We start from the raw sequence: 24,834 nt of genomic DNA on the forward strand, positions 1-24,834 counted from the left end.
CCAGTGCCTTAAGTCTTGTGTCATCCGTTACTTTTAATGAACAATAGGAAATAAACAAGCGCAGACACATGTCCGGCCCCGGGGCAGATTTTAGTCTTGGGGGAAAGATAAGCAGCTGATGGTACCTGCCCAGGCACACAGCAGGGCATCACCCAGCAGGGAGGGTGGCCCGCGCTCCCTGAGTGCATCCAGCCTGCCTCCACGTGGTGTGCGGCCTGGCCCGGGTGACAGCTTGCTCGACTTTCAGTTGTGCTCATATATTTTTTTTTTTAAATGGCAGTTTCAACAAATTCTACCCACTGATGCATTATTTAACCAAATGTCATTCCTCTGCCTTTCTCATGGAAGTATCATCTGTTAGGTTTACACGTTGGTACACCCATGAAATTAACATTACACGTGTTTCCTTTTGGAGCCGGCTGAATTTAATTTAATTTAAATTGTTGTGGCTGTCAGTGGCATTTCGGAAGCTGCAGTGTCTCTTAGAAGGTGTATCTTAACCCCATCCTGTCCAAAAGCTAGCTACAGCTCCCCTTCCCCCTGGAGCTAGCTCTCTAGTCTAACGTCTAGTCCACAGTTAAGTTGAGCGTCCATCTGCCAGTTCATTCACAGGGGTTGTTACTTAGAAGGAGCGTTCTCAGAAGCCCCCTGGCTTAAGTGAGGCTTCCAAACCACGGTTGGGAAATCAGGGTCTCTTTGGTCTTCTGAGCTAATCAAAGTGCTGGAAACTGAACCGGGACAAGAACTGGCAAACCAGCAGGTGAGGGAACTTGATGAATCCAAGCACCATGGCAAACGATGGTTATCCCCACTGTTAATGCAGCTCGAATGATGAGAAACGAGGCTTAGCATCCATTCATTTGATGTGTATTAGAGACTTACTGGGAGAGAGGGTCCCTTCGGGTCCAGCGTTAGACCCCCCAGTGTGTCTGTCACCCAGTAGCAGGACTTTATTATTATTTCTCAAATAGATGAATGAATTTGTGCTGTCACATGCTCTCAGGCTTTAAAAGAATTTTTATAGTGATCTCAGGCTGTGCTGGTGTAGGGTCTTAATCAAGAGACATGTCAGCCATAGGCTGATGACTTCCTGTCATTCCCAGGGAGAACACAGGAAACAGGCCCCCTAAAAACAGTTCGAGCAAACAGAAATGAGCGGGAAGTACATACTTGGCCTGGGCTTGGAGGGCCGTGGCGGGGGTGGGGCAGTAATAGCATAATAACAGTTGTCACCTATTTGAGAGGTTGGCCCACAGCAGAAGCAGCAGCCCTCTCTGAAGGCAGAATTAAGACCTGTGGATGGAACCTCTGGCAGGGATATTTTGGGGAAAAAAGCTCACAGTCAGCGTTGTCCACAAGTACAGCTGGCTATTGTGTAAGGCACTGAGGCTCCCGTCTTTGGAGGCATTCAAGAAAGAACAGAATGGCCCTTAATTATGTATTCAATATGTTTGTTGTCATGACTCTGCAGAAATTTCAAAAAAGACAGAAAAAGGAAGTAAAAAAACAAACAGAGGTCCCAATCCTCCCCGCGCCCTTCCTCCCTTTTTCTTATTCTTCAGGGAATGATTTTTACTCCTGGAGACTTTGATGCCTGGCCTTTGTTTTTTTGCCTGAAACGACACCCTTTTACCTGGCGCTGTCTTCCTCGCCTTTTAGATCTTGACGTCACTGTCGCTTCTTCAGAAAAGTCTGAAGACCTGGTCTGCATTAGCTCCCCTGATCCCGTCTTCCTCCTGTAAGCACCCTATTTCCTTCATTGCATTAAACGCCTTTGGTAAAATAGGTTTGTCTGTTCTCCCGCCTCCCTCTACCAGACTATAAACTTCCTGAAGCCAAATTCAATGCCTTTTTCTTTCCACGCATCCCAGGAACCTGGGAGGGTAACTGCTCACAATAGATGCTCAGTGAATATTTGTGGAGGAGAAGGAAAGAAAGAATAAATACCTGTATTCATGGACATGGAAAAGATGTCAAGGGTATATTGTTGGAAGTAGAATGCAAATGACAGAGCAGATTGTATGTGATTATATACAATGTGTGTCTATACAAATATTTGGAAAATGTTCACCAGTATGCTAACAGTGGTGATACCTGCATGCTCTAGTATTCGAGTTTTTCCTTTTTCTTTTTTTTCTCTTTCCTCCCATTGTTCTGTATGTTGAATTTTCTACAGCGAGCACATATTATCTCGGTAGACAGAGAAATCAAAGAAACCACCCAGAGCATGCAAAGGAGCGAAGCAAGACAGGGTTAAAAAGGACCTCTTCCTTGGTTTGATCTGAGAAATTGCAGCTGCTCAGCACGGGGATCTGGTGTCTGGCATTGCGGACCCGTGCCCAGGTCTCACCAGGGCAGGGAAATGGATCGATCGTGATTCCAAGGGCACTTGAGACGCTCCCTGCTACCCACGGCCACGAACCCTCTGGCACGTCTGTTTCTGTATCTATTTCTTCCTGCAACAGGAAGTCACTCAGTGAGTCCCAGGTGTTCCTGGCATTGCCATTTGGCTAGGCCGTGGGGAGGGAAAAAAGAAGAAAACATAACCCTGCCTTCTAGGAGCAGTCGCACATTGCGGTGGGTAAACCACTACCATCATTGCCTTCGAAACAGCCCGGATAGCTCCTTCACAAAGGGGTCATTCCGGAGGCCCACTCTGCTTAGCCACACAGCACGTTCTGGAATCAGGCTGCCTGGATTCAAATCCCAGCTCCGTTACTTCCGAGGTGTTTGGCCCTGGGCAAGTTACCCCCACCCCCACCCCCGCGTGGCTCAGTTTCCCCATCTGTGAAATGGGGGTGAAGGCACTCATAAGTTTGCTGCGGAGCGAAATGAGGTGCGTGGATAGGCTTGGCCAAGTGAGTGGCACAAATGCGAGCCTGTGAAATCCCTCCTGTTAGGTGGCACGCCGGCGCTACCGTGACAAATGGGTAACAATGTGGGGAAGTACCCCGTTTTAGAAAGAAGCCACCTGCAGCACGTACGTATGGTTTATGATCAGGAGGCAGCGTTAATGGCCCCTAATGTGATTACTGTGAGGATTTTTATTAGGAAAATTCCAACCAATTCCGTGTTAATTCATGTACTGTTACTTGAGCCTGTTATTCTTCTAGTCCTTGGAGGGCTGGGGAAAATAAACCCGTTGTCAGAAGCCTCACCCCGAGAAGTAAATCAGAGCCGTTCCCTCCTCAGGCGGCTCCGTTCGTAATAGAAACAGATGAGCCTCTGCGTTTTTCTGTGGCAGTATTTATTGAGCCTGCAGGGACCTTCAGGAGACGAGAAAGGAGGACAGAAGGGGAAATGTCAAGTGACAGGAAGGCTCTTTGGAGGACTTGCAACGAGCCGGCAACCTCAGGGTCAGAACAGCGGAGCAGGTGGGGTCGCCTGAGGCTCCAGACGGAGGGAGGGCAGGGATGGGGCCCCCTGCCTCCTGCCCAACCTGCCCCCGCCCCCCCGTACTGTGAGGCCAGGCCTCTCACGCCCTCCCACCTGCGAATTTCAAAATGTGTCCCATCTACAGTCCACTCCTCAACCCCGCCCCCGATACAAGCCTATTGTGCCGGCCTGTCACTCTCCTGCACTGCGGTCCTTAAAATGGTGCCCAAGACCCTCGATGGGCCCCCTGCCGCCATCTCTCCAGCCCCGTGTCCCCCTGTGCTTCCTCTTGCCCCCTGGGCTCCAGCCACACCGGCTCTCCTTTACCGCTTCTTATTTACCTTGTATCACGTGGCCTTTGCATATGCTGTTCTCTCCGCCTGGGGACACTCTTCCTTCCCCTTTTACCTGGAACTCATTATACAACCTGTCGATCGTAAGCCCACGGAGCGCGTCTTCTGACCAACTTGAGTGGCGCGTTAGCTCGGCCTGCCCTAACACACTGCTGCAGACTGGGTGTCTTCAGCAACAGAAATGTATTTGTTTTTTAAAATACTTTTATTAAAAAATGTAGCGAACACACAGCATGCCATCAGTTTCAGGGGTACACCATAGTTATTCAAACATTTATGTACCCAAAGAAGTCATCACCGTGATAAGTCCAGCAACCATGTGACACGGTACCACGTTATCACAATATTACTGACTGTATTCCCTATGCTGTATGTTGCATCCCCAGGACTTATTTGTTTTATACCTGGAGATTTGGACGCTATTCCCCTTCACTTTTGCCCCCTTTATATATTTTTCAATTACAATTGATGTTCAGTATTCTTTTATATTAATTTCAGGTGTACAGCATAGTGCTTAGACATTTATATAATTTTTAAGTGATCCCCCGACTAGTCTAATACCCACCTGGCGCTATGCATAGTGATTACCGCATAAGTGACTGTAGTCCCTGTGCTTTATGTCCCGTGACTATTTTGTACCTACCAGTTGGTACTTCTTAACCCCTTCACCTTTTTCACCCTGCCCCCACCCCTCCCGTCTATCACCTGATAAATCTAGTACCCATGTGACACCAGACCTAATTATTATACTATTATTGACTATATTCCTTATGCTGTACCCTATATCCCCACGACTACTTTGTAGGAACTACTCTGTATTTGTTAACCCCTTCCTGTTTTTCACCCACCTCTTCAACCCCCCTCCTACCTGGCAACCATCAAACTGTTCTTTGCATCTATGAGTGTGCTTCTGTTTTGTTTGTTTTGTTCTTTAGATTCCACATACAAGTGAAATCACATAGCAGCTGTCTTTCTCTGTCTGACTTACTCCACTCAGCACAATTCCCTCCAGGTCCAACCGCGCTGCCGCAGATGGCAAGAACCCTTCCCTTCCCTGGCCGAGCAATATTCCCTTGTCTATATGTACCTCCTCCTCTTTATTCATTCTTCCACCGACGGACACCCAGGCTGCCTCCACATCTTGGCCATTGTAAACAATGCTGCAATGAACATACGGATGCACGTGTCCCCTCAAAGTAGCGTTTGGGTTTCTTCAGATAAATACCCAGAAGTGGGATTACTAGGTCCTTCTTTGTCTCTTGTCATAGCCTTTGTTTTAAAGTCTATTTTGTCTGGTATAAGCATTGCTACCCCAGCTTTTTTTTTTTTTTTTTTTTTTTTCCATTTTCACGAAATATCTTTTTCCATCCCTTTCCTTTCAATACCTGTGTGTCTTTCAATCTGAAGTGATTCTCCTGTAGGCAGCATATGTAAGGGTTTTGTTTTCTTATCCATTCAGCCCCCCTATGTTTTTTTTATCAAAGCATTTAAGCCATTTACACTGAAAGTAATTGTTGATAGGTATGTAACTATTGACATTTTATTATTCATATATATATATATGTTTTTCCTCTTAGAGAAGTCCAACATTCCTTGTAATACTCGTTTGGTGGTGATGAGCTCCTTTAGTTTTTTCTTGTCTGGGAAGCTCTTTATCTGTCCTTCAATTTTAAATGATTCTTGCTTTTCATCACGTTGAATATTTTGTGCCAGTCCCTTCTGGCCTGCAAAGTTTCTGTTGAGAAATCATCTAACAGTCTTATAGGAGCTCCCTTATAAGGTTAAACTTATAACAGTCACTTATAAGTTACTAGTTGCCTTTCTCTTGCTGCTTTTAGGGTTCTCTCTTTGTCTTTAACCTTTGCCATTTTAATTATAATTTGTCTTGGTGTGGACCTGTTTGGGTTCATCTTGTTTGGGACTCTCTGCACTTCCTGGGCTTGTATGTCTATTTCCTTTGCCAGGTTAGGGAAGTTTCAGTCATTGTTTCTTCAAATAGGTTCTGAATCCTTTGCTTTCTGTCTTCTCCTTCTGGTCCCCCTATGATGTAAATGTTGTTACACTTGATGTTGTCCCAGACGTCTCTACAACTATCCTCATTTTTTTTTTAATTCTTTTTTCCTTTTGCTGTTCTGATTGGGTGTTTTCTGCTACCTCATCTTCCAAATCCTTGATTCAATCCTCTGCTTCATCTAGTCTGCTGGTGATTCCTTCTAGTGCATTCTTCATTTTAGTTATTGTATTCTTCACTCCTGACTGGTTCTTTTTTATGGTTTCTGTGTCCTTTTTTATACTTGCTATCTCTCTGTTGAAGTTCTCACTGAGTTCCTTGAGCAGCTTTATAACCATTGTTTTGAACTCTGTCTCTGGTAGGTTGCTGGCCTCCATTTTATTTAGTTCTTTTTCTGGAGTGTTCTCCTGTTCTTTCATTTGGGATGTATTTCTTTGTTTCCTCATTTTGGTTGCCTCTCTGTTTCTATGTATTAGGTAGATCTTCTATGTCTCCCAGTCTTGGCCGGGTGGTCTTATGTGGTAGGTGCCCTGTGGGGCCCAGTGGCACAGTCTCCATGGTCACCTATACCAGGTGCTCCAAGAGTGTCCCTTGGTGAGTTGTGTGTATCCTCCTGTGATAGTTGAGCTGTAATTTTATTAGCACGTCAGTGTGTGGGAATGACCCTCAGGCTGATTGGCTGTGGGGTTTGGCCATGCCCACAGCTTATGGGCTGTGGTGTGGAGGGCTCAGTACACAGAGTGGGATTCGCCCCAGGAGGCTCTGGTGCCTGTTGAGACCACCCTTTGTGTGTGCTGTTTGTGGAGCTAATTGGGTGGTGCTCTGCTGTGGTCTGAAGCCAACCTCCAAGTCTGTTTGTTCTGGGGCCTCTGGGAGGGGCTCTGGTGCAGGTCCTGGTCACCCACTGCCTGTCACCAGCTGGGGGCTACCTGGTAGGAGCTACAAAGTGATCCGTTGTTCTCTGCCTGTGCTGGACCTGGAAGCGTGTGAGAGAGGCCACGCTGCGAACCGAGGATGGTGGCCACCAGTACCCGGCCTGGGGTAGCTTCACAAAAAGCCAGGACACACTGCCACCTGCTGCCACCTGGTTCAGCCAGAGATAAAGCCTCCGGCAGTACGGAGCTGGGTGAGGCGGGGTCTCAGTGTGTCAGGAGGGCGGAGCTTCGGAGCTCACCAGGCCAATCAGATTCAGATTTGTCCGTAAGCGTAGAGGGCGGGCTCAACACAGGAAAGATGGCGCCTGCCTGCCTGCCGGCTGCCCAGGAGGAGGCCCACACAGGGAAAACGCTGATTGTCCTCCAGGCCTCCCGCAAGGTCACATATCTCAGTCTGCGCCTGGGTACTTCCGATACCCCCTGCGTCCCCGTCCCTCTTCTGGAGCCCAGGGTGAGTACCTGCAAGCGGGTGAATCTATGCGCCGTCTCTTTAAGCGGACGCGTGGGTTTCCTGCCGCTTTCCGTCCCACCTGGGCCATTGGACTCCCCACTGTTTTTCACAGCCAGAGGCTGTGGGGGCTCCTCTTCCTGGCATCCGTAGTCCTGGATGGGGAGCCTGGTGTGAGCCTGGGGTTTCTTGCTCCTCCATGACCAAGGTAGCCCTCCCAATTTTCACCCACCACACGGAGGTTTGGGGCCCTTTTTGCGTCTTTGCCCCTCCTACCAGTCTCCACGCGGCACTTCTTTATATCCTGAGTGATAAAACTTCTGTTTAGCCAGCCTTAAGATGGTTTTCCAGGTTGATTGTTCTGTAATTTAGTTGTAATTTTGATGCGTTCACGGGAGGAAGCGGGCACAGCGTGTATCCACTCCGCCATCTTGGATCATTCTCCAGAAATTTTTTTTTTCTCAATATTATAGCCTGGATGTCCAAGACAGGGTGCCAGCCGGTTGAGTTCTGGTACAAGCGCTCTTCCTGGCGTATAGGGCACCAGTTTGTCACTGTGTCCTCACGTGTGTCTTTCTGTAAGGGCACCAAGCCATCGGACCAGGGCCCTACCCTTCTGATCTCATGTAACCTTCACCACCTCCTTCAAGACCCAACTTCAATACAGTCATGGGGGAGGGTTTCGGGTTTCAACGTCGGACTTTGGGTGGGGGGCACAGTCCAGTTCACAGCAGTTAGTATCTTTGAAAAAGAAAAGGGCACCCCGATTCAGTTAGGAACAGAAGCAGGGGCCGGCTGACATTGTGCTGCATCGCAGTCTTTGTGGAAAGGGGACCAGGGCTTGTGTGGTGGGAAATAAGACTGGAAAGGGGGAAGACGAAACAGAATGCAGTCACTCCCACGTCATTATTGGAAGCAATCATGATGACGGTGACCATTTCATTCTCTCCATGTGTCGTGCGGGGTGTCAGGCGGGGTCTCTGGTCCCACTCCCCACACAAGAACGCAGGACATGGTGAGGCCAAACAGGAACACCCACAGAGCCATAGGTAGGGGAGTCACACCACTATACTCTCACTGGCGGCTGGGTTGGAGACACAGGAAATAGGAGCAACACAGTTCTCAACCCTCACTGTGCCGCTTGCAGACTCAGCCACCATCTTTTTGCTAGCTCCCCCTTTTTCTGCTAGCCTAGCCACGGCAGTTATATTCATGGCCAATGGCTCACTGGTTACAGCTGATGGCCAACTAGCCACAGCTGCTGGCCATTTGATCGCAGTCGATGGCCATTTACTACCTGAGCCAGCACCTTTCTATGTGAGGCTGAGAGCCTGGAAACTGCTTTTTGGGGCTCTGTCCCCACACTCCACCCCTACAGGGTCTCGCCTCACAATCTACGCGACAAGCGTCTTCCGCGAGGGGCCCTGTGTGAGGAGCCTGGAGGTGAATACAATATCCTGGACACAGCCAAGCTCTCTGGTCACAGCCAGGGTTTCTCAGGGCACCACCAGTACTTCTGGGCACAGCCAGACTTCCTGGACTTCTTAGGGTACCACTAGTCTCCCCGGGCACACGAGGGCCTCTCAGGGCACCACCAGTACTTCTGGGCACAGCCAGACTTCCTGGACTTCTTAGGGTACCACTAGTCTCCCCGGACACAGCCAGGGTTTCTCAGGGCACCACCAGTACTTCTGGGCACAGCCAGACTTCCTGGACTTCTTAGGGTACCACAGTCTCCCCGGGCACACGAGGGCCTCTCAGGGCACTGCCACTCTCTCTGGACACAGCCAGACTTCCTGGACACAGCCAGGGCTCTCAGGGCACTGCCACTCTCTCTGGACACAGCCAGACTTCCTGGACTCAGCCAGGGCTCTCAGGGCACTGCCACTCTCTCTGGGCCTCTCAGGGTACCGTGCTGGAACAACAGCGGCTCACAGTCAAGGTGCTTACATATTCTCAATGGTGGCCGGTCAAGACACAAAAGCAAACATCCCCCAGTTCCACTACATTGTGGTATGTTCCCAAACAGTCAAGTGGTCCATTAAATTAGGGATAGGAAGGCAATTCCCCATAGTCCATAGTCATTTGCCAGGGCTGTCCTGGGGGTGAGGGATGACCTTGACCTCACCTTCAGCTCCCACGGAGGACTCAGCAAGTGTTTCTTCCTGGGACTACAAGTCCTGCATCCGGGCTGTCTCAGCAAGCACTTCCCAGCTCACGGGGCCGCAACAACCTTCGCTTTCTCCGGCCTTTGCTGGTTGGGGAACCGTCCACGTCTTCCCACCCCTCCACGGGGTTCCAGCTGTCAGGCAGCTGCTCCTCCTGGTCTTCCTGCAACTGAGTGTTCATAGGCACAAACTGCTCCACCGTCCTTTGGAGAGCTTTGGCCGACACCGTACCCTGCTCGCTGTGCCATGTGTAGTGCAGGGGATCCTGCTGACTTCGCCATGTGTCATGCAGGGCGGCAGGCGGGGTCTCTGGTCCCACTCCCCACACAAGAACGCAGGGTATGGCTAGGCCAAACAGGAACACCCACGGAGCCATAGGTAGGGGAGTCACACCACTATACTCTCGCTGGCAGCTGGGTTGGAGAAACAGGAAACAGGAGCAACACAGTTCTCAACCCTCACTGTGCCGCTTGCAGGCTCAGCCACCATCTCCTTGCTAGCCCCCATTTCCTGCTAGCGTAGCCACGGCAGTTACATTAGTGCCCAATGGCTCACTGGTTACAGCTGACGGCCAACTAGCCACAGCTGCTGGCCATTTGATCACAGTCGACGGCCGTTTACTACCTGAGCCAGCACCTTTCTACGTGAGGCCGAGAGCCTGGAAACTGCTTTTGGGGGCTGTGTCCCCACAGCATGTCATGGAAATGGCCTTAGAAATGTATGTGTTTGTGGCCCGTCTTCCCCTTCCGGACGGACGGCCTGTGCCTCACAAGCCAGGGCTCCGTGTGACATCTGTATTAATCTAAGGGGCACATTACCCACTCCCACCTGGTGCCTGCCTGGCATGTCACAGGTGCCCAGTCCAGTGACAAATGACCCCAAACGTAGGAGCATGGAACACTACATTTGTGTTTTACGCTCGTGGATTCTGTGGATCAGGAATTTGGAATAAGCGCACTCCCCTGCAGGTAGGTGGCAGGAGGGACAAAAGTCACAGGTTCAGAACCACTGCTCGGGACTGGGCACTTTTCTGATCACCTGACTCCATGGACGCCTCCCCCTGAAATGGGGGGAAGGGGGTCACTGTTTGCCCTCACTGTACTGACGATAAAGTAGAATCTTTGAGACGTGATAGAACGTGTCCAAACTCACTGAGTCAGTGGGTGAAGAGCTCTGGTTTGAACCCAGGTCTGTCTGATTTCAGAACCAAACCTCCTTCCACCTGCCAGGCTGCCTTTTCGGAGTGACTGCCCGGGTTGCCATCTTGGCAGGGAACCTCCTGCCTCCCAGTGAGGTGAGCACCTCTCAAGCAAGACCCATATCGATCCCCTAGGGGGCGTTGGGAAATGTAAAGAGGAAAGGGCTGTTTGGGGGACGGGGGATATTAAATGCCCTAGAACGCATTTGCAGCCCCACCCAACAAAGAGTCGTCTTCCCCCAGATGCCAGTGGTCCCCGTTGAGAAACACTGCTTGAGAAGGAGGGGAAATGTGTGCAATGTCAATCTGTCCGGAAACCATTGGAAAGGTTGCTCAGATACAACAGAAGCTGTTGCTTCCTTGCATGGTTTAGCTTGGGAGTCATGTGAGTCCATTCAGACTGCTATAACAAAATACCACAGACTGGCGGGGGGAGCTTATAAACCACAGGAATGTATTCCTCGCAGTTCTGGAGGCTGGGAAGTCCAAAAGCAAGGTACCGGCAGATTCAGTGTCTGGTGAGAGCCCACTTCCTGGTTCCTAGGCAGCTGTCTCCTCCCTGCATCTTCCTTGGCTGAAGGGGCCGGGAGCTTTCTGGGGCCTCTTTGATGAAGGCACCAATCCCGTTCATGAGGACTCTGCCCGCATGACCTCACCACCTCCTAAGGACCCGCCTCCTGTACCATCACCTTGGGCATTAAGTTTTCAACATGAATTTTTTCAGGGGGGGACACAAACATCCATACTGTGGCAGGGTTACAAGCCCTCATTGTATGACAAATGAAAATGTGAGTCCCCATTCCACAGTGTATTAGCTGGCCAGGTCAAGTAACCACTCTGAGGCTTAACTTCCTTGTCTGTAAAATGGGAACAATCAGGATACCGCCTTCAAAGTTTGGCTGTAAGAAGGAAAATGACATAATGTCTGTTTAATAACGCTCAACCCTGGGGCCTGGCACACAGAAGTAGCTGTTACCCTCATAATAGCTCTTTCATCCTTGATGCATGGGAAAGGTAACAGCAGCAAGGCAGGCGAGAGCTGGCGGGCCACAGCACAGTGTTTTCACAGATGATGTGTAACAGGCAAAGTGACTGGGACCCAGTGAATTGCGGCGAAACGTACCATACGCCATCAATATCTATCCCACCAGTTCCCATTTATTGAGTAGTACATCATTAGACTATCCCAGGGCTTTCGACAATAAAATCAATAAGACGGTTCAGCCATGGGCTGTGGTTTAACAACTCCAGACTTGAATGGGGCAGGGGGTGGGGGGAAATCAGTGAGCAGGGAAATTTCCTGAGTGCTTGGTCCGGGGTGGAGGGAGACATTTTCTCAGAGTGGAAGAAAAATAACGAGTGAGCTAGCCTTCGGTCTCTAGCGGAGCAGGAGTCCGTGAGGATTTAAGGTGGCGCCCAGAGATGGATTGGGGTAAAACGTTTTCTACCTTGAGAGATGCTGTATTTTTTTTTTTTAATGCAGTTGAAAAGAAAAGAACGTATCCAAAATGTGGTTCTCAACCCTGACTGCGCGTTGAATCACTTGAGGAGCTTTTAAAAACTGCCAATACTGGCACCCACCAAAGTTAGTACATTAAAATGTGTTGGGGGAGAGCCCCCGGCCTGGTTTTGGTTTTTAAGGTGCTCAGGTGATTCTAGCGTGCCGCCAGGGTTCAGAATCCATGGCTTCAGAGTCACCTGGAGGGCTTGTTAAAAAACCACTGACTGCTGGTCTCCCAACCCAGAGTTCCTGATTTAGAAGGTTTCTGTGGGTGGGTGGGAGGGGATTGACTGAAATTTGCATTTCCAACAAGTTCCTAGGTGTTACCGTGTTTCCCCAAAAAATAAGACCTAGCCGGACCATCAGCTCTAATGCATCTTTTGGAGTAAAAATTAATATAAGACCCGGTATTGTATTACATCACATCATATCATATCATACCCAGTCTTATATAAGAACCGGGTCTTATATTATAGTAAAATAAGACCGGGTCTCGTATTAATTTTTGCTCCAAAAGATGCATTAGAGCTGATCGTCCAGCTACGTCTTATTTTCGGGGAAACACGGTACTTATGTTGGAGGTCAGAGCCACATGTGGAGAACTTCTGTTCTAGAGCTGTGCTTCTCAACAGAGTGATTTTGAGCCTCCTCTCAGAGGACGTTTGTCAATGAATGGAAATATTTTGGGGAGAGTGTGGCTGGCATCTAGCAGATAGGGGCCAGGGAGGTGACTAAACATCCTACAGGGCGCAGGACAGCCCTGCCCATAACAAAGAATTATCTGTTCCCAAACAGCAGTAGTGCTGAGATCAGAAAAGCCCAGTCTAGAGTGGACAGTGGTTTAGCAGCCACTCAGGGAACAGGATGCTTTGGGTCCGAGTGAGTGTGGCTGTGGGAACCTGAGTGGCGACAGAGAGGCCCACATTCTTTAGGCAAAGTCTGATCATGGAGCACGGTCTCCAGTCAGGTCAATCTGTACGCTCATCTCTTCTGCGCCTCCTGGCTCTGTGACCTTGGGCAAGTTCCTTACCCTCTCTGAGCCTGGGGGTAACTTCCATATGCAGCATTGGAAGCACAAGCCTGTGAAGGAACCTCAGGAATGTTAAGTGCTCCCCTGGCGTATTCTCTCTCTCTCTCTCTCTCTCTCTCTCTCTCTCTCTCTCAGATACCCCGCCCTATCCCCATGCCTGCCCCCCGAAAACTCCCAACAAACCCCTCCTGAGCCCCTGAAGCGAGGACTCCTGAAGCCCGGAAAGCAAATATTGTCGGGAGGACCTACACGTCCTCCGCTGACGGCAGAGGCTGCTCGGTTTCACTCTGCGCCTGGCCTTCACCTGCCCTCAGGGCTGGACAGACTCGGCACATCCCACTTGGGAAGCAAGTTTGTGGAGTCTGAGTAACTAACCCTCCCCAAGCTTCCTTCGCACGTGTCCGCTCTCCGCGATTGTGCCATAGCCACATCCCACCTGCCTGACTCTTCTCAGGTTTTCATTGCAATCGACTCACTTCCATTTCCACTTAAGTCAGTTTTACTTCAAAAGTAATTTTGCATCACTGCCCTATGTGGACATCTTGCTTTCACTTGCCATAAAGAGACAGCAGCCATGCACACGAACCGCTGACATCCAGACAGTGGTATTCATGCCAGCCGGGTCCTCCTGTGGCCTGCCAGAGATGCCGGTTTGTGGGCAGATCTCCCCTTGTTGGAGGAGGAAGTCCAGTAACGAGTGCGGCCGGGGACATGTTTGCATTGACCGGAAGCTTCCTTAGCAGGCTGAGCAAAAGGCCTGGATGAGAACTGAAAAGGGAGTCACTGTCCCACCCTGACTCGGTGCCATTTGATGTCTTGGCAACGAGCTGCAGAAATGTTCCCTTGGGGACTTCTGACGTCATGCTGAAGCACGCCAGCTCTGAAGTCTTCAAGGTCAGTCCTGGCCCACCAGCCCTCAGCTGCATGGACAGTTAACGGCCACGCCACACGAGCTCGACAGCCGGCTCCTCCACTCGAGCTATGTGGCCTGACTCTGACGAGGTTATGGCTTTTAGTCCTTACAGTGTCCCTTGGAGCAGAGTAGTCTTTGATAGATGAGGAAACTGAGGCATGGATTAGCCACGTGACCGGTAAGCAAATGGTGGGTTCAGGATGCAGCCCCAGGCTGAGATCCCACAGGGAATGACTGAACTGAGAAGTGCAGGATGGATGTCTCAAGACAGAGAGAGAGAGACAGAGAGAGAGAGAGGAAGAGAGAAAGAGAGAAGGAAGGAAGGAAGGAAGGAAGGAAGGAAGGAAGGAAGGAAGGAAGGAAACCATGTGACCCGGCAATTCCAATTCAGGATATTGAAAGCAAGGTCTCAGAGGGACAGCTAAAGAGTCACAGCCGCAACATCATTCCCAAGAGCCAGAAAGTGGAAGCAACACAACTATCCACCAACGGATGGATGGCTGGGCGGACACACAAAATGTGGTCTGGCCACACAGTGGAACGTTATTCAGCCTTCAAAAGGAAAGACATTCTGACACATGCTACAGCACGGATGATCCCTGAAAACATTGCGCTAAGAGAAAGAAACCAGTCACAAAAGAGCAAATACTAACCGAGTCCACGTATATGCCGTCTCCAAGTGGCCAAAGTCACAGGGACGGCGAGTAGAATGCTGGTGGCCAGGGGCCGCGGTGGGGGCGGCGTGGGGGGGATAGGAAACTGTTGTCTAAGGGGTGGAGTTTCAGTTTTGTGAGATAAAAACGTCCCGGAGGTGGGTGGTGGTGATGGTTGCACAACCGTGCGAATGTGCTTACTGTTATTGAACTGTACACTTCAAAATAGACAAGATGCCAAATTTTATGTTGTGTATTTTACCACACTTAAAAAAAAAAAAATTGCAGGATGCTTGGAGAACCTATGGGGGGGGGGGCACAGAAGAAGGAATGGGGAAGGGCGTCAGGGGTGGCTTCACCATAAAGGGTCGTTTCTCCCAAGACCTGAAGGGTGCTGGCCTGGCCAGCTCTGTCCTTGGACCTGTTCCCTCCGCGCTCCTCTCCCGATGCCACCATCTCCACGTAATACCCCTCCTCACTTCTCGTTAAGTTGGGCTGGAGGTGACGGCACTGAGTTAGCAGCAGCCCCTGTGCTGGAGGCCGACCAGGCACTTACTTGCCTGGCTGCTCCCAGGGTCCTGAGCAAGGGTGTTCAGTCGGCCCCAAAGCCTCAAGGAGAAGTGGGGACCCAGCCTCCGGCCAGTTGGCTGGATGAGTGGAGACCATCCTGTGTAACAGCTGAGGCCTGAGTCTTCCACTCCAGCTTCCTAAACGTGGACCGAGCTTCCTGGCTTAATCCATCGGTCTGAAATCATTCATTCACCTGGACCTCTCCTCTGAGATCAGCTCTGAGCCAGCCTGGGGGCCAGAGCAGCACCCTAGAAGAGACAAAACCTTGGCCTTGGCTCCTGGGGAACTGACAGCTATCAAGAAAAGCAACCTGATGTGGTGTATACACACGACGGAATAGTATTCAGCCGTGAGAAAGAAGGATATGCTGCCATTTGTGCCAACGTAGATGGATCTCGAGGGCATTACACTAAGTGAAATAAATCAGAGAAAGACAGACACTGCATGGTTATCGCTTACAGGATGTTGGACAATGAAGTTCGCCAACTTGTGGCAACGCTGTTGCTAATCCTTTTTGATATCAGAGAGGTTATTCATTATGAATTTGTACCAACTGAACAAACAGTGAACCAAGTTTACTATTTGGAAATGCTGAAAAGGTTACGTGAAAAGGTTAAACAAAAACAACCGGAACTTTTCACCAACAATTCATGGCTCTTGCATCACAACAATGCACCAGCTCACACAGCACTGTTCGTGAGGGAGTTTTCAGCCAGTAAACAAATAACTGGATTGGAACACCCTCCCTACTCACCTGATCTGGCCCCGAGTGACTTCTTTCTTTACCCGAAGATAAAGGAAATATTGCAAGGAAGACATTTTGATGACATTCAGGACATCAAGGGTAATATGACGACAGCTCTGATGGCCATTCCAGAAAAAGAGTTCCAAAACTGCTTTGAAGGGTGGACTAGGCGCTGGCATTTCAAAGTACTTCCCAAGGGGAGAACTTCAAAGGTGACCGTAGTGATATTCAGCAGTGAGGGATGTAGCACTTTTTCTAGGATGAGTTCGCGAACTTAATTGTCTGACCTCATATGTGGAATCTACATTTAAAAAAAAAATCCAACTCATAGAAATGGAGAGTAGAATGGTAGTTGCCAGGAACTGGGGATGTGTGGGAAATAGGGAAATGTTGATAGATGGTACAAAGTTCCAATCACAAGATGAATAAGGTCTGAGGATCTAACGTAAAACAAGGTGACAACAGTTGATAACACAGTTTTCTAGAATTGAAATTTGCAAAGTGAATAGAACTTAAATATTCTCACACACACACACAAAAAAAAGAGAGACAGAGAAAGGTAAATACGTGAGGTGATGGATGCGTTAATTGACTAGATGGCTGGGGACAGTCTTTTACAATGTACACGACTATCAAATCGCCACAGAATACACATTAAATATCTTACAGTTTATGTCAATTATACCTCAACGAAGCTGGAAAAGTAAAGAAAGGAAGGCAGGCAGCCAGGGAGGGGAGGAGGGGAAAATAGCAAGCCTCTCTCAAGGGAGGGCAGTTTTCTGTGCAGTGGTGCTAATGCCATGATGGTGTTAGAATCTCCGACTGTGGGAATTTCATCTTCATCCAGGAGAAGAAAACATGGGTTTTGGCGTCTGGCAGACCCGCGTGTTTGTTCCCGTTCTGTCTCGGTAGATTCCGTCGGTTTCCATCAGACCCTCGGTAGCTCTCGGCCTCAGAACCCTCCACAGTCATGGCGCCTACCTCCTTAGGTGTGAAATCATGTACGCACAGAATTTAGGGCATAGTAAGTGCTCAGTTTGCTTTAGACATCCTTACCGTTCTGTAAGAATGTACAGGACCGAGGAAGGGAAAGGACTCATCCGGGGTCCCCCGGCTGGTTCACAGCAGAAGCAGGATTTGAACCCAGACTTCTGGCCTTTGGGGTTCCCCCCACCACCCTATGCCACCTTTTCCAGACCCAGTGGGATCAGGGGCTTCCCTCTGGGCACCAGGCATCCCCCACGTGCAGATCACAGAAAACCTGCATTGCAGTTGCCCACTGGGAAAAGTGGCACCTGCACCCACTTCGGACAAAGGACTTTCTCCTCCCACTGACATGAGTCCCGCTTGTGGGTACATGCCTGCAGCTGGTGTGACACTGTGTCCCATCCATGACCTGTGGGATCAGGAGTGGCTTGCTCGGCCCACAGACCTTTCCCGTTTCCCGTTAGCCCCTCAGCCCCTGGCAACCTCCATTCCACTCCGTGAGTCTATGGCCTGAACCATTTTAGACGCCTCATATGTGTGAGTGGAACCAATAGCGTTTGTCTTTCTGTGAGTGGCTGGTCAACCTTGGTGTCACGTCCTCAGCGTTTATCCTGCTGGAAATCAATACGGTGCAGCTGCTGTGGAAAACAGTGTGGAGGCGCCTTCAAAAATTAAAGCCACGTGCAGTGAAGAGTCAGCGCTGGACGCCAGTTCAGAATCCCAGGGCTACGTCCCCCCCCCGGGGGGCTGTTAGCTGTTAGTCAACTGACGTGCTTCTCCTAGGAATGGCGTTTCCTCCTTTTGAAGTAAGGACAGTTTGATGGAGCTTAGCGGCCTTGATGGGAGCGGCCCAGACTCGCTGCCTTCTCAGCTCAGCCACATCCTACTGGAACTTCTCTGAGCTTCAGCTTCCTCGGTCGTATTATGGGAAGACAGTCACTCTTTTCTCATAGAAGTTTGGATAAAAGTAAAAAACAAAAGAAGTCATGCATAGAAATTGCTTAGCACGTGGGAGGCGTTCCACAAACAGCTGGTATTAGAATTGTTGATAATTCTACGGGTATGTGTCATCATAAAAGCAATCTATTTTATAAAATTCAGATAATGCAGAAAAGTATAAAGAAGAAGTGAAAAGCGTCGTGCCACAACATGGACCTCTGCTAATAGTTGGGAGCATGTCTTCTACGTGGTTTACAGATTATATTTTGGTTGATAGATTATAGACAATGATCTGTGTCCGTACGTATCAATAAGACCTTTGCGTTGATTCCTATTTCGGACCCTTGTAACCACTATTGAGGTCGAGGCCCCTGGACCTCGGCACTTGCTGTGCCAGCTGCCAGAATCCTCCTGCATCCCTAAGAATCGTATGGCTCACTTCCTTGTTTCACTCAGAGCTTGCTCACGTGCCTGCACTGGCCGCCCGAGCCACATAAACCCCATCACTTAACATACTTCACTTCTTTTCCTTCCTCGCCTTTATCACTCTCTGCCATTGTATTCTCTGTTCGCTTTACTTTTCATGGGCTTTCTACCCCACTGGACTACGCATTCAGGAAAGGATAGCATGTGTCTGCTGATATGCCACAGGACACACCGAATGCATGACTGAACGAACAAAAGAACACCTTATCCAGAGACGCTCACGCTTGCCGTCTCCTTCCCTTAGGATAGGTTCTGTCCCTTCTAGGAGTGGAGCTGCTGGGGGCAGGGCCGTGCATATTTGAAATTGCAGTACTTGTTGCCACATGGCCTCTGATGAAGTCGTGCCAGCTCCCGCTCCCTCCAGCAGGTCAGGAGAGCGTCCACGGCCCCAGTTCCTGCCCGGGCTGGAATCTCGCCACCATCCACCGAAGACCCCCCCACCTTGTGTAGGAGGCCACGTGCTTTGCAGGACCACAGGCCGGAAATGGTGGCCAAGGTGTGAGGAGGCCCCCGTCTGCGGTGTGGTTACGGCCTCCTCCAGCTGCCCCGTGTCAGAGCAGCTTGCCGGAAAGGTCATTACAGGAGCCAGGGCTGTGGAGCAAAAATGGGAAGCTGGTTGCTGCCAGCTGGCAGAGGGCACTGCGTGCAGCTCGGCCCCTCGAAGGGTACCCCACCCCACCGCCTGCTGCAGTGTGGGGCAGAAAACTCGCTCTTTCACTCGCTCGTTTACTCAATAAACTGTGTCGAGGTCCTACTACGTGCCAGTCTGGGGAGCAGTCACAGTTGTGGTTCTGGAGCCAACCTGAGAATGTCCCACCACGTTTGGTGGATCCCTGGGCGAGTCACTTCACCTCTCTGAGCCGCCGCGGCTTCTTCCTCCATCCCTAGGCTCGCGAGAAGGCGGGAATTGGCCAGGGTGAGACGGGAGGGGCAGGTGTGTGGAGGACAGAGGTGGATGGCGCAGGACGGGCAAAGCCTTGGGCCTGGAGGCGGTCGGCAGTGTTTTGAGCTTGAATGAACCCGGCTTTTCCAGTTTGGCCGCCCTCCTTTCCTCTGTCTCTGCTCATGTGTCTGATGATATGTTTGTCTGCATTTATGCCTGTGTGTGTCTGTCTTTCTCAGTGTTTCTATTTCGGTCTCTATATGGTTCTCTCTCCGCATGTGGAGTAAGGGAGAGGTCTTTCTGTTCGGTCTTTTGCTCTCAGTATGCGCCGTGTGGCCTCTCTATCCCCTTTCATTTTCCTCTCTCTGTCATCTGTCTTTTTCTACCTATTTCTCTTGTTCTCTCTGTATGTGTGTGTGTGTCTCTCCCTCTGTCTGTCTGCCTCTCACCCCCATCTCCATCTCTCCCTCTGTGTGTGTCTCCTTTCTTTGGGTATTTTTGGCCCTTCCCACCCACCCCTATTCTCAAAATAGCTGTCCTCCAGAAGAACTCTGCGTTTTTTTGTTCCCTCTTCTCTTCGTTGCTCCCCAGACCAACCGTCTGACCTACGGGTGACTTTCTGTTGAAGTGGGGGAGGGGCTGGAGTGAGAGAGTTTGATTTCCCGGCACTCCCGCCCCTCTCCAAAAGCCGTGTCTGTGTCTCTCCATCTGTGAATCTCCTCTGCATCCAAAACCCTAAAGAGAAGCTACCAAAGGTTTTTCTCAGCCTTGGTGTGCAAGCCCAGCACAGAATCCTCCCTGCTCTCTGCTCCTGCAGAAGGCAGTGGCGATAGCAGGGCCGGCATGGGGCTCACCCACTGGCAGCTTCCGCTCCCACCTCCCTCCTCACTCGCTGTGTGACTGAGAGAAACACGCTGACCTCTCTGAGCCTCAGAGCCTGCCGTGGCGTTCCTCCCAGAACCCCCGGCACAGTGCTCAGGAGACGTCATCTCGGGACCATAGCAGCCTCTCTTTTCCAGAATGCATTCATTCATTCATTCATTCATTCAACAATCACAGCAAGAGACATCACAGCTGGAGAGCACAGGCTGATCCCAAAGGCCCATCATCTCAACTGCGAAGAATCCAGATCGTCCTTACGCAGGGGCCCTGGGGCAAGGATGGGCAGTATTATCTGGGTGCAGCAGGAGCCCCTACAGACTGGACTTCCTTAGAACTAGAGTGTCGTGGACCACGTTTAGACCTTTGAAAAATCACCCAGTGAAACGCAGGGGGGAAAAAGTGGCATAAGTAGCTGTTGCGTTTAAGCATCCCTTCCTTTGTCGAATAGAAGCTTTTCTCATTTGTTCTCTTCACTTTGGATTCTCACACTCCGTAATCCGTTGGTGAAACTAGGCTCATGTCCTACATGTCTTGGTCCAGGGCTAGTAAGTGGGAGGTTTTAAGGATGCTTCTTTGTTATTTGAATAGGTGGATGGATGATGGATGGATGGATGGTTGAATGGTTGGTGCTATGAGTGTTTAAAGGGACATAATCCCTCCAGGCAGACCCCCCTCTCCCATATGATAACCAGGAAAGCCCAGTGTATTTGTGATTGATTTGGAGTGAAGATTAGAGTGTGGTTAGGACAACCCTCTGGTTGCTGCCCAGTCTGTCTTCAACCAGAGCCAAGAGGACAGTTACCCCAGAATCACAGTTACCTATTGAACAGCCAAGGAGCCAAAGGCATTGGACGCATCGGGAGAGCTTGAAGACAGGGCTCAGAAGCTGTGGGCTAAAGTCTCTGAGGTCCCCTCTGTTCCCTGCAGGCAGATTGCTCACGTCTTCCTACCCTCCAGGAGCAACCTGAATGCGCTTCTGTCGTAAAACAATTGAGCTTTGTCTTCTGTTTTCCCCAGGGGGCTGAGAGCTCCTCAAAGGCAAGGATTTTTTTTTCCCCTCAAATTTTCTTTTTCAGGTCCATAGCATCGTACTTGGCATGGAGTATAGGCTAAGTTAATATTGCACGGCTCGACGAGTTGATAGTTAGTTGGTTGAGTAGATGCATGGATGATGTGCTTCGAGGACGACGGGTGAGTAGGTAGGTGGATGGATGGATGGTTTTAAAGGTGATGGGTGGTTGGGTGGATGGATGAATGGATGGTTGGTTTTCAGGATGATGGTCTGCTGAACGCTTTGCTAAATGGGTCGTCGAATAAGGTTTGCTGGATGGGTAGTTGGATTTGGATGGGTGGGTGATTGGATTTGGATGGATGGATGGACGGACGGATGGATGGATGGATGGACGGACGGATGGATGAAAAGATGTGACCTTATTGGCCACTAGAGTCAGCTTCCCACACGCTACAGAAATCCTCCCTGCAATGCCTCTGATGGTCCGCAAACGCCTACCTACCCACGTGGGATAACTCCCTTACTATGACCTTGAACAAATAAATTCCTTGGCATCTTCAAAGATGTCACGGTTTCCTCATTTGAAAAATGGGGATACAAGCACTCTCTTGATACTGTACAAGCATAGTATGGGGTCGCATGGTTGCGGGACTTATCATGGTGATCACTTCTTCAGGGAGATAAATGTTGAATAACTATGGGGTACCCCTGAAACTAATATAATATTGTAAGTTAGCTATATTTTAATAAAAATCTTAAAAAAAAAGAATCTATTTCAGTTATAATATTGGATATTCTTATGAGGTACAATTCACACATTATCTGCTTTTGCTCCCTGGAATACCTATTTACTTTGAAACATGCCCAATAAAATTTTAATGTCTGTCACCAAGAAACAGTATCTTGAAGGGTTATGAGGATTAAATGGAAAATCAACGGCAAGGGCTGGTCAGTGCTCAATAAAATTTATTATTATTATTATTATTATTATTATTATTGTACTGGACCAAAATGTACCCTTCCTTCCGTAACTTTTTCCCCCACCAAGAGCCACATGTGTGTCAGATGTCTCTATCGTGTTGTGTCTTCAGTGACAAACAAGACTGAACTAGTCCCTCATCTCTTCAAGTCTGTGTTCTACTGGGTAGTCAAACAATAAACAAATAAATGGATGAAGAGTTTCAGATGGTGTGAGAAGCTGTGCTGAAAACTGAACTAGGGGGAATGAAAAGAGTGGCGTGGCCAGCAGGGGGGCAGGTGGCCTTTTATTGCGCAGTGAAGTAATGACAAGCAGATGCAGGCTGGCAAAGATCTAAGGAGCAGGTGTTCCAGGTGTAGCAAGAGGAGCCAGTGAAAGGTCCTGAGACAGAAACGAGGTAAAGAAAGAGGGCCAGGTAGCCAGGTAGATAGTAGGGTCAGAAGTCTCAGACGGCCTGTGGGGGCTGTGGGGGCCGTGCCTGGACTGGGACACCGCCCATCAATCCCATCCTGTCCTGTGGGGTCACACAGAAGGTGCCTTGTGCATTTGGCAGCCATTTCGCTTTCCGGCGACCGCTGACAGCCTCCCGGTTTCCTGACCTCCAGGCTCACCCAATGTGAGCTTTCCCAGGTGACATTCTGGGACACCTGCAGCTACCCCCCACCCCCCAACCAAGTTCTGGGCCCACAAACGTAGAAACCATATTGGATGCCAAGGAAACCCGTCTGAGGAAAGCCAGGCGCTCGCTAACGGAAATTGTAGTGATCTGAACCCAGAAGCTGTGTTTCTCCTGGAAACCTTGGCCCTGGGAATGGAGGAGAAAGGGAGGCTTTGTGGCTGCTTCTGGGATGAAAGATGTCTGGGGCCAGGTGGGGCCGTGTAGGATCTGGGCCTTTAGAGAACACAAGCGCGAGATGGTGGCTGAGCCCTAGCTGGGCTGGTCTGGGAGTCAAGTGGGGTCGGTGGGAGCCAGACCTCTCTGTCGCTGGGCAGTGCTTTCTCTGGTGGCTTTCCTCAGCCCCCTCTCTCCACGTGGGGACAGGGCTCTTAGGATCTTCCAGTTTCCTGTGTACCAGGAAAAGCACATCCCTTATCTAGTCCTTCCAGCAGAAGTCTAGAGTTCTGTTTTCTTGGCCCTGTGGCTCGGTTGGGTCACATGTTCACCTCGGAACCATACAAACAACAGCCAGGGAGATTCAGGGATCTCATTGGCTGGGCCGAAGCTCTGGGACCGCCCCTGATATTGTTGATGGCCGGACCCCCCTCCCCATCCACGTGGACTGAGAATGGAGGAGGGGGAGACGCTCCCCGAGGTAACAGATGATGTTTTCCTCATGGGAGATGAGTGAGTCCCGAGATCTTCGTCCGCCTTTGTGTCTCTAACCAACGCTGCTCTACTGTACGCTTCCAATGTCGTTAAGAGGGTAGGTGTCACGTTATCTGTTCTTCCCAAGATTTTTTTTTTTTAACGGACGCTCTTAGGAAACGGCGGGAGAACGGAGTCTGGACAGGCGAGCCGGGCACCGGTGTCTTGCATTTCCAACTCTGAATTAGCTTCTCCTTCCTCCGGGCTTCAGAGACACATCTCTTACACCTCTCATCTCCTCTTGCTGGATAGTTAAATATGCGCACACGTCTCCATCTGCTTGTGTAAGCTCCTTGGGGATGGAAACCGTGACGTAAGCACCTCGGGGTCCCCGGCTCCTGCAGCTCCAGCTCAGCATAAGGGTCCAGGACAGGCCTGGTTTAGTGGAATCGGGTTTCAGGGCCCGATACGACTACCGTGACCCCCCCCCATAGCCCCTGCTGGAGCGTCGGAGGAGCTGCGTGCACCCCCAGAGGACCCGCTGAGCCTCACCCCACCTGTGGTCTCTCGGCTTCCCCACAGGCAAAGCCACCAAGAACGTCCAGTGGGACGAGGACTCGGTGGAGTACATGCTGGCCAACCCGGTCAGGATCGCCTTCGTCCTGGTGGTGCACGGGCGCGCCGCGCGGCAGCTCACGCGCATGTTCAAGGCGATCTACCACAAGGACCATTTCTACTACATCCACGTGGACAAGGTGAGCACGCCCCGCGCCGGCCTGTGCCCTCGGCAAGGCCCGCCCCTCGCAGGGGCCGCCCGCAGGCTGCCCGTCTGCCTCCCCCACCCCTGGAGAAATTCCACCCCTCAGACTACCCCTCAGGTGGAGATGCAGCCGTGTTTCTTAGCTTGTTATCCTCAGCCCACATGCAGCAGTCTTGTATAAAAATGCAGAGTCCCAGGCTCCTGGTGCAGCAGGAGCTCAGAGGCAGGGCCAGGGACCCTGCTTTGCCAGTCGCTCAAGTCAAATGTTAAAAATCCCCAAGGTCCGAGTAGTGACGCAGACAGACGCCCCCAGGCCTGAACCGGTCACATGGCCAAGTTCAGCAACCCTGTCAACTAGAAGGGAAGGGACAGCGAGGGGACCAGGGGCGTGGCTGGTGTTGTCTGCCCTTCTGAATGTCACCCTTTCTCTCTCCTGGGGAAAGCGCTCCAATTACCTGCATCGGCAAGTGCGCCAGTTCGCCAGGCAGTACGACAACGTCCGCGTCACCCCCTGGAGGATGGCCACCATCTGGGGCGGCGCCAGCCTCCTGTCCACCTACCTGCAGAGCATGCGGGACCTGCTGGAGATGGCTGACTGGCCCTGGGACTTCTTCATCAACCTCAGCGCAGCCGACTACCCCATCAGGTAAGCCCGGCCGAGGCCCTGCTTCCTCTCGCTCCTCGCTCACAGCTGCGAAAC

General features: G+C 50.6%; 1 protein-coding gene across 1 annotated transcript in view; it reads left to right on the forward strand.

Moving 5' to 3' along the window:
* The window catches only part of XYLT1 (xylosyltransferase 1), a 287,617-nt gene that overhangs the window by 202,392 nt on the left and 60,391 nt on the right, over positions 1-24,834 (forward strand). The window contains exons 4-5 of the mRNA XM_033101272.1: positions 23,957-24,129; positions 24,578-24,780. Coding sequence (XP_032957163.1) covers positions 23,957-24,129; positions 24,578-24,780 — 376 coding nt within the window. The remainder of the gene's footprint in view (positions 1-23,956; positions 24,130-24,577; positions 24,781-24,834) is intronic.

The sequence above is a fragment of the Rhinolophus ferrumequinum genome (assembly GCF_004115265.2).
Source record: "Rhinolophus ferrumequinum isolate MPI-CBG mRhiFer1 chromosome 15 unlocalized genomic scaffold, mRhiFer1_v1.p scaffold_54_arrow_ctg1_1, whole genome shotgun sequence".
NCBI lineage: Eukaryota > Metazoa > Chordata > Mammalia > Chiroptera > Rhinolophidae > Rhinolophus > Rhinolophus ferrumequinum.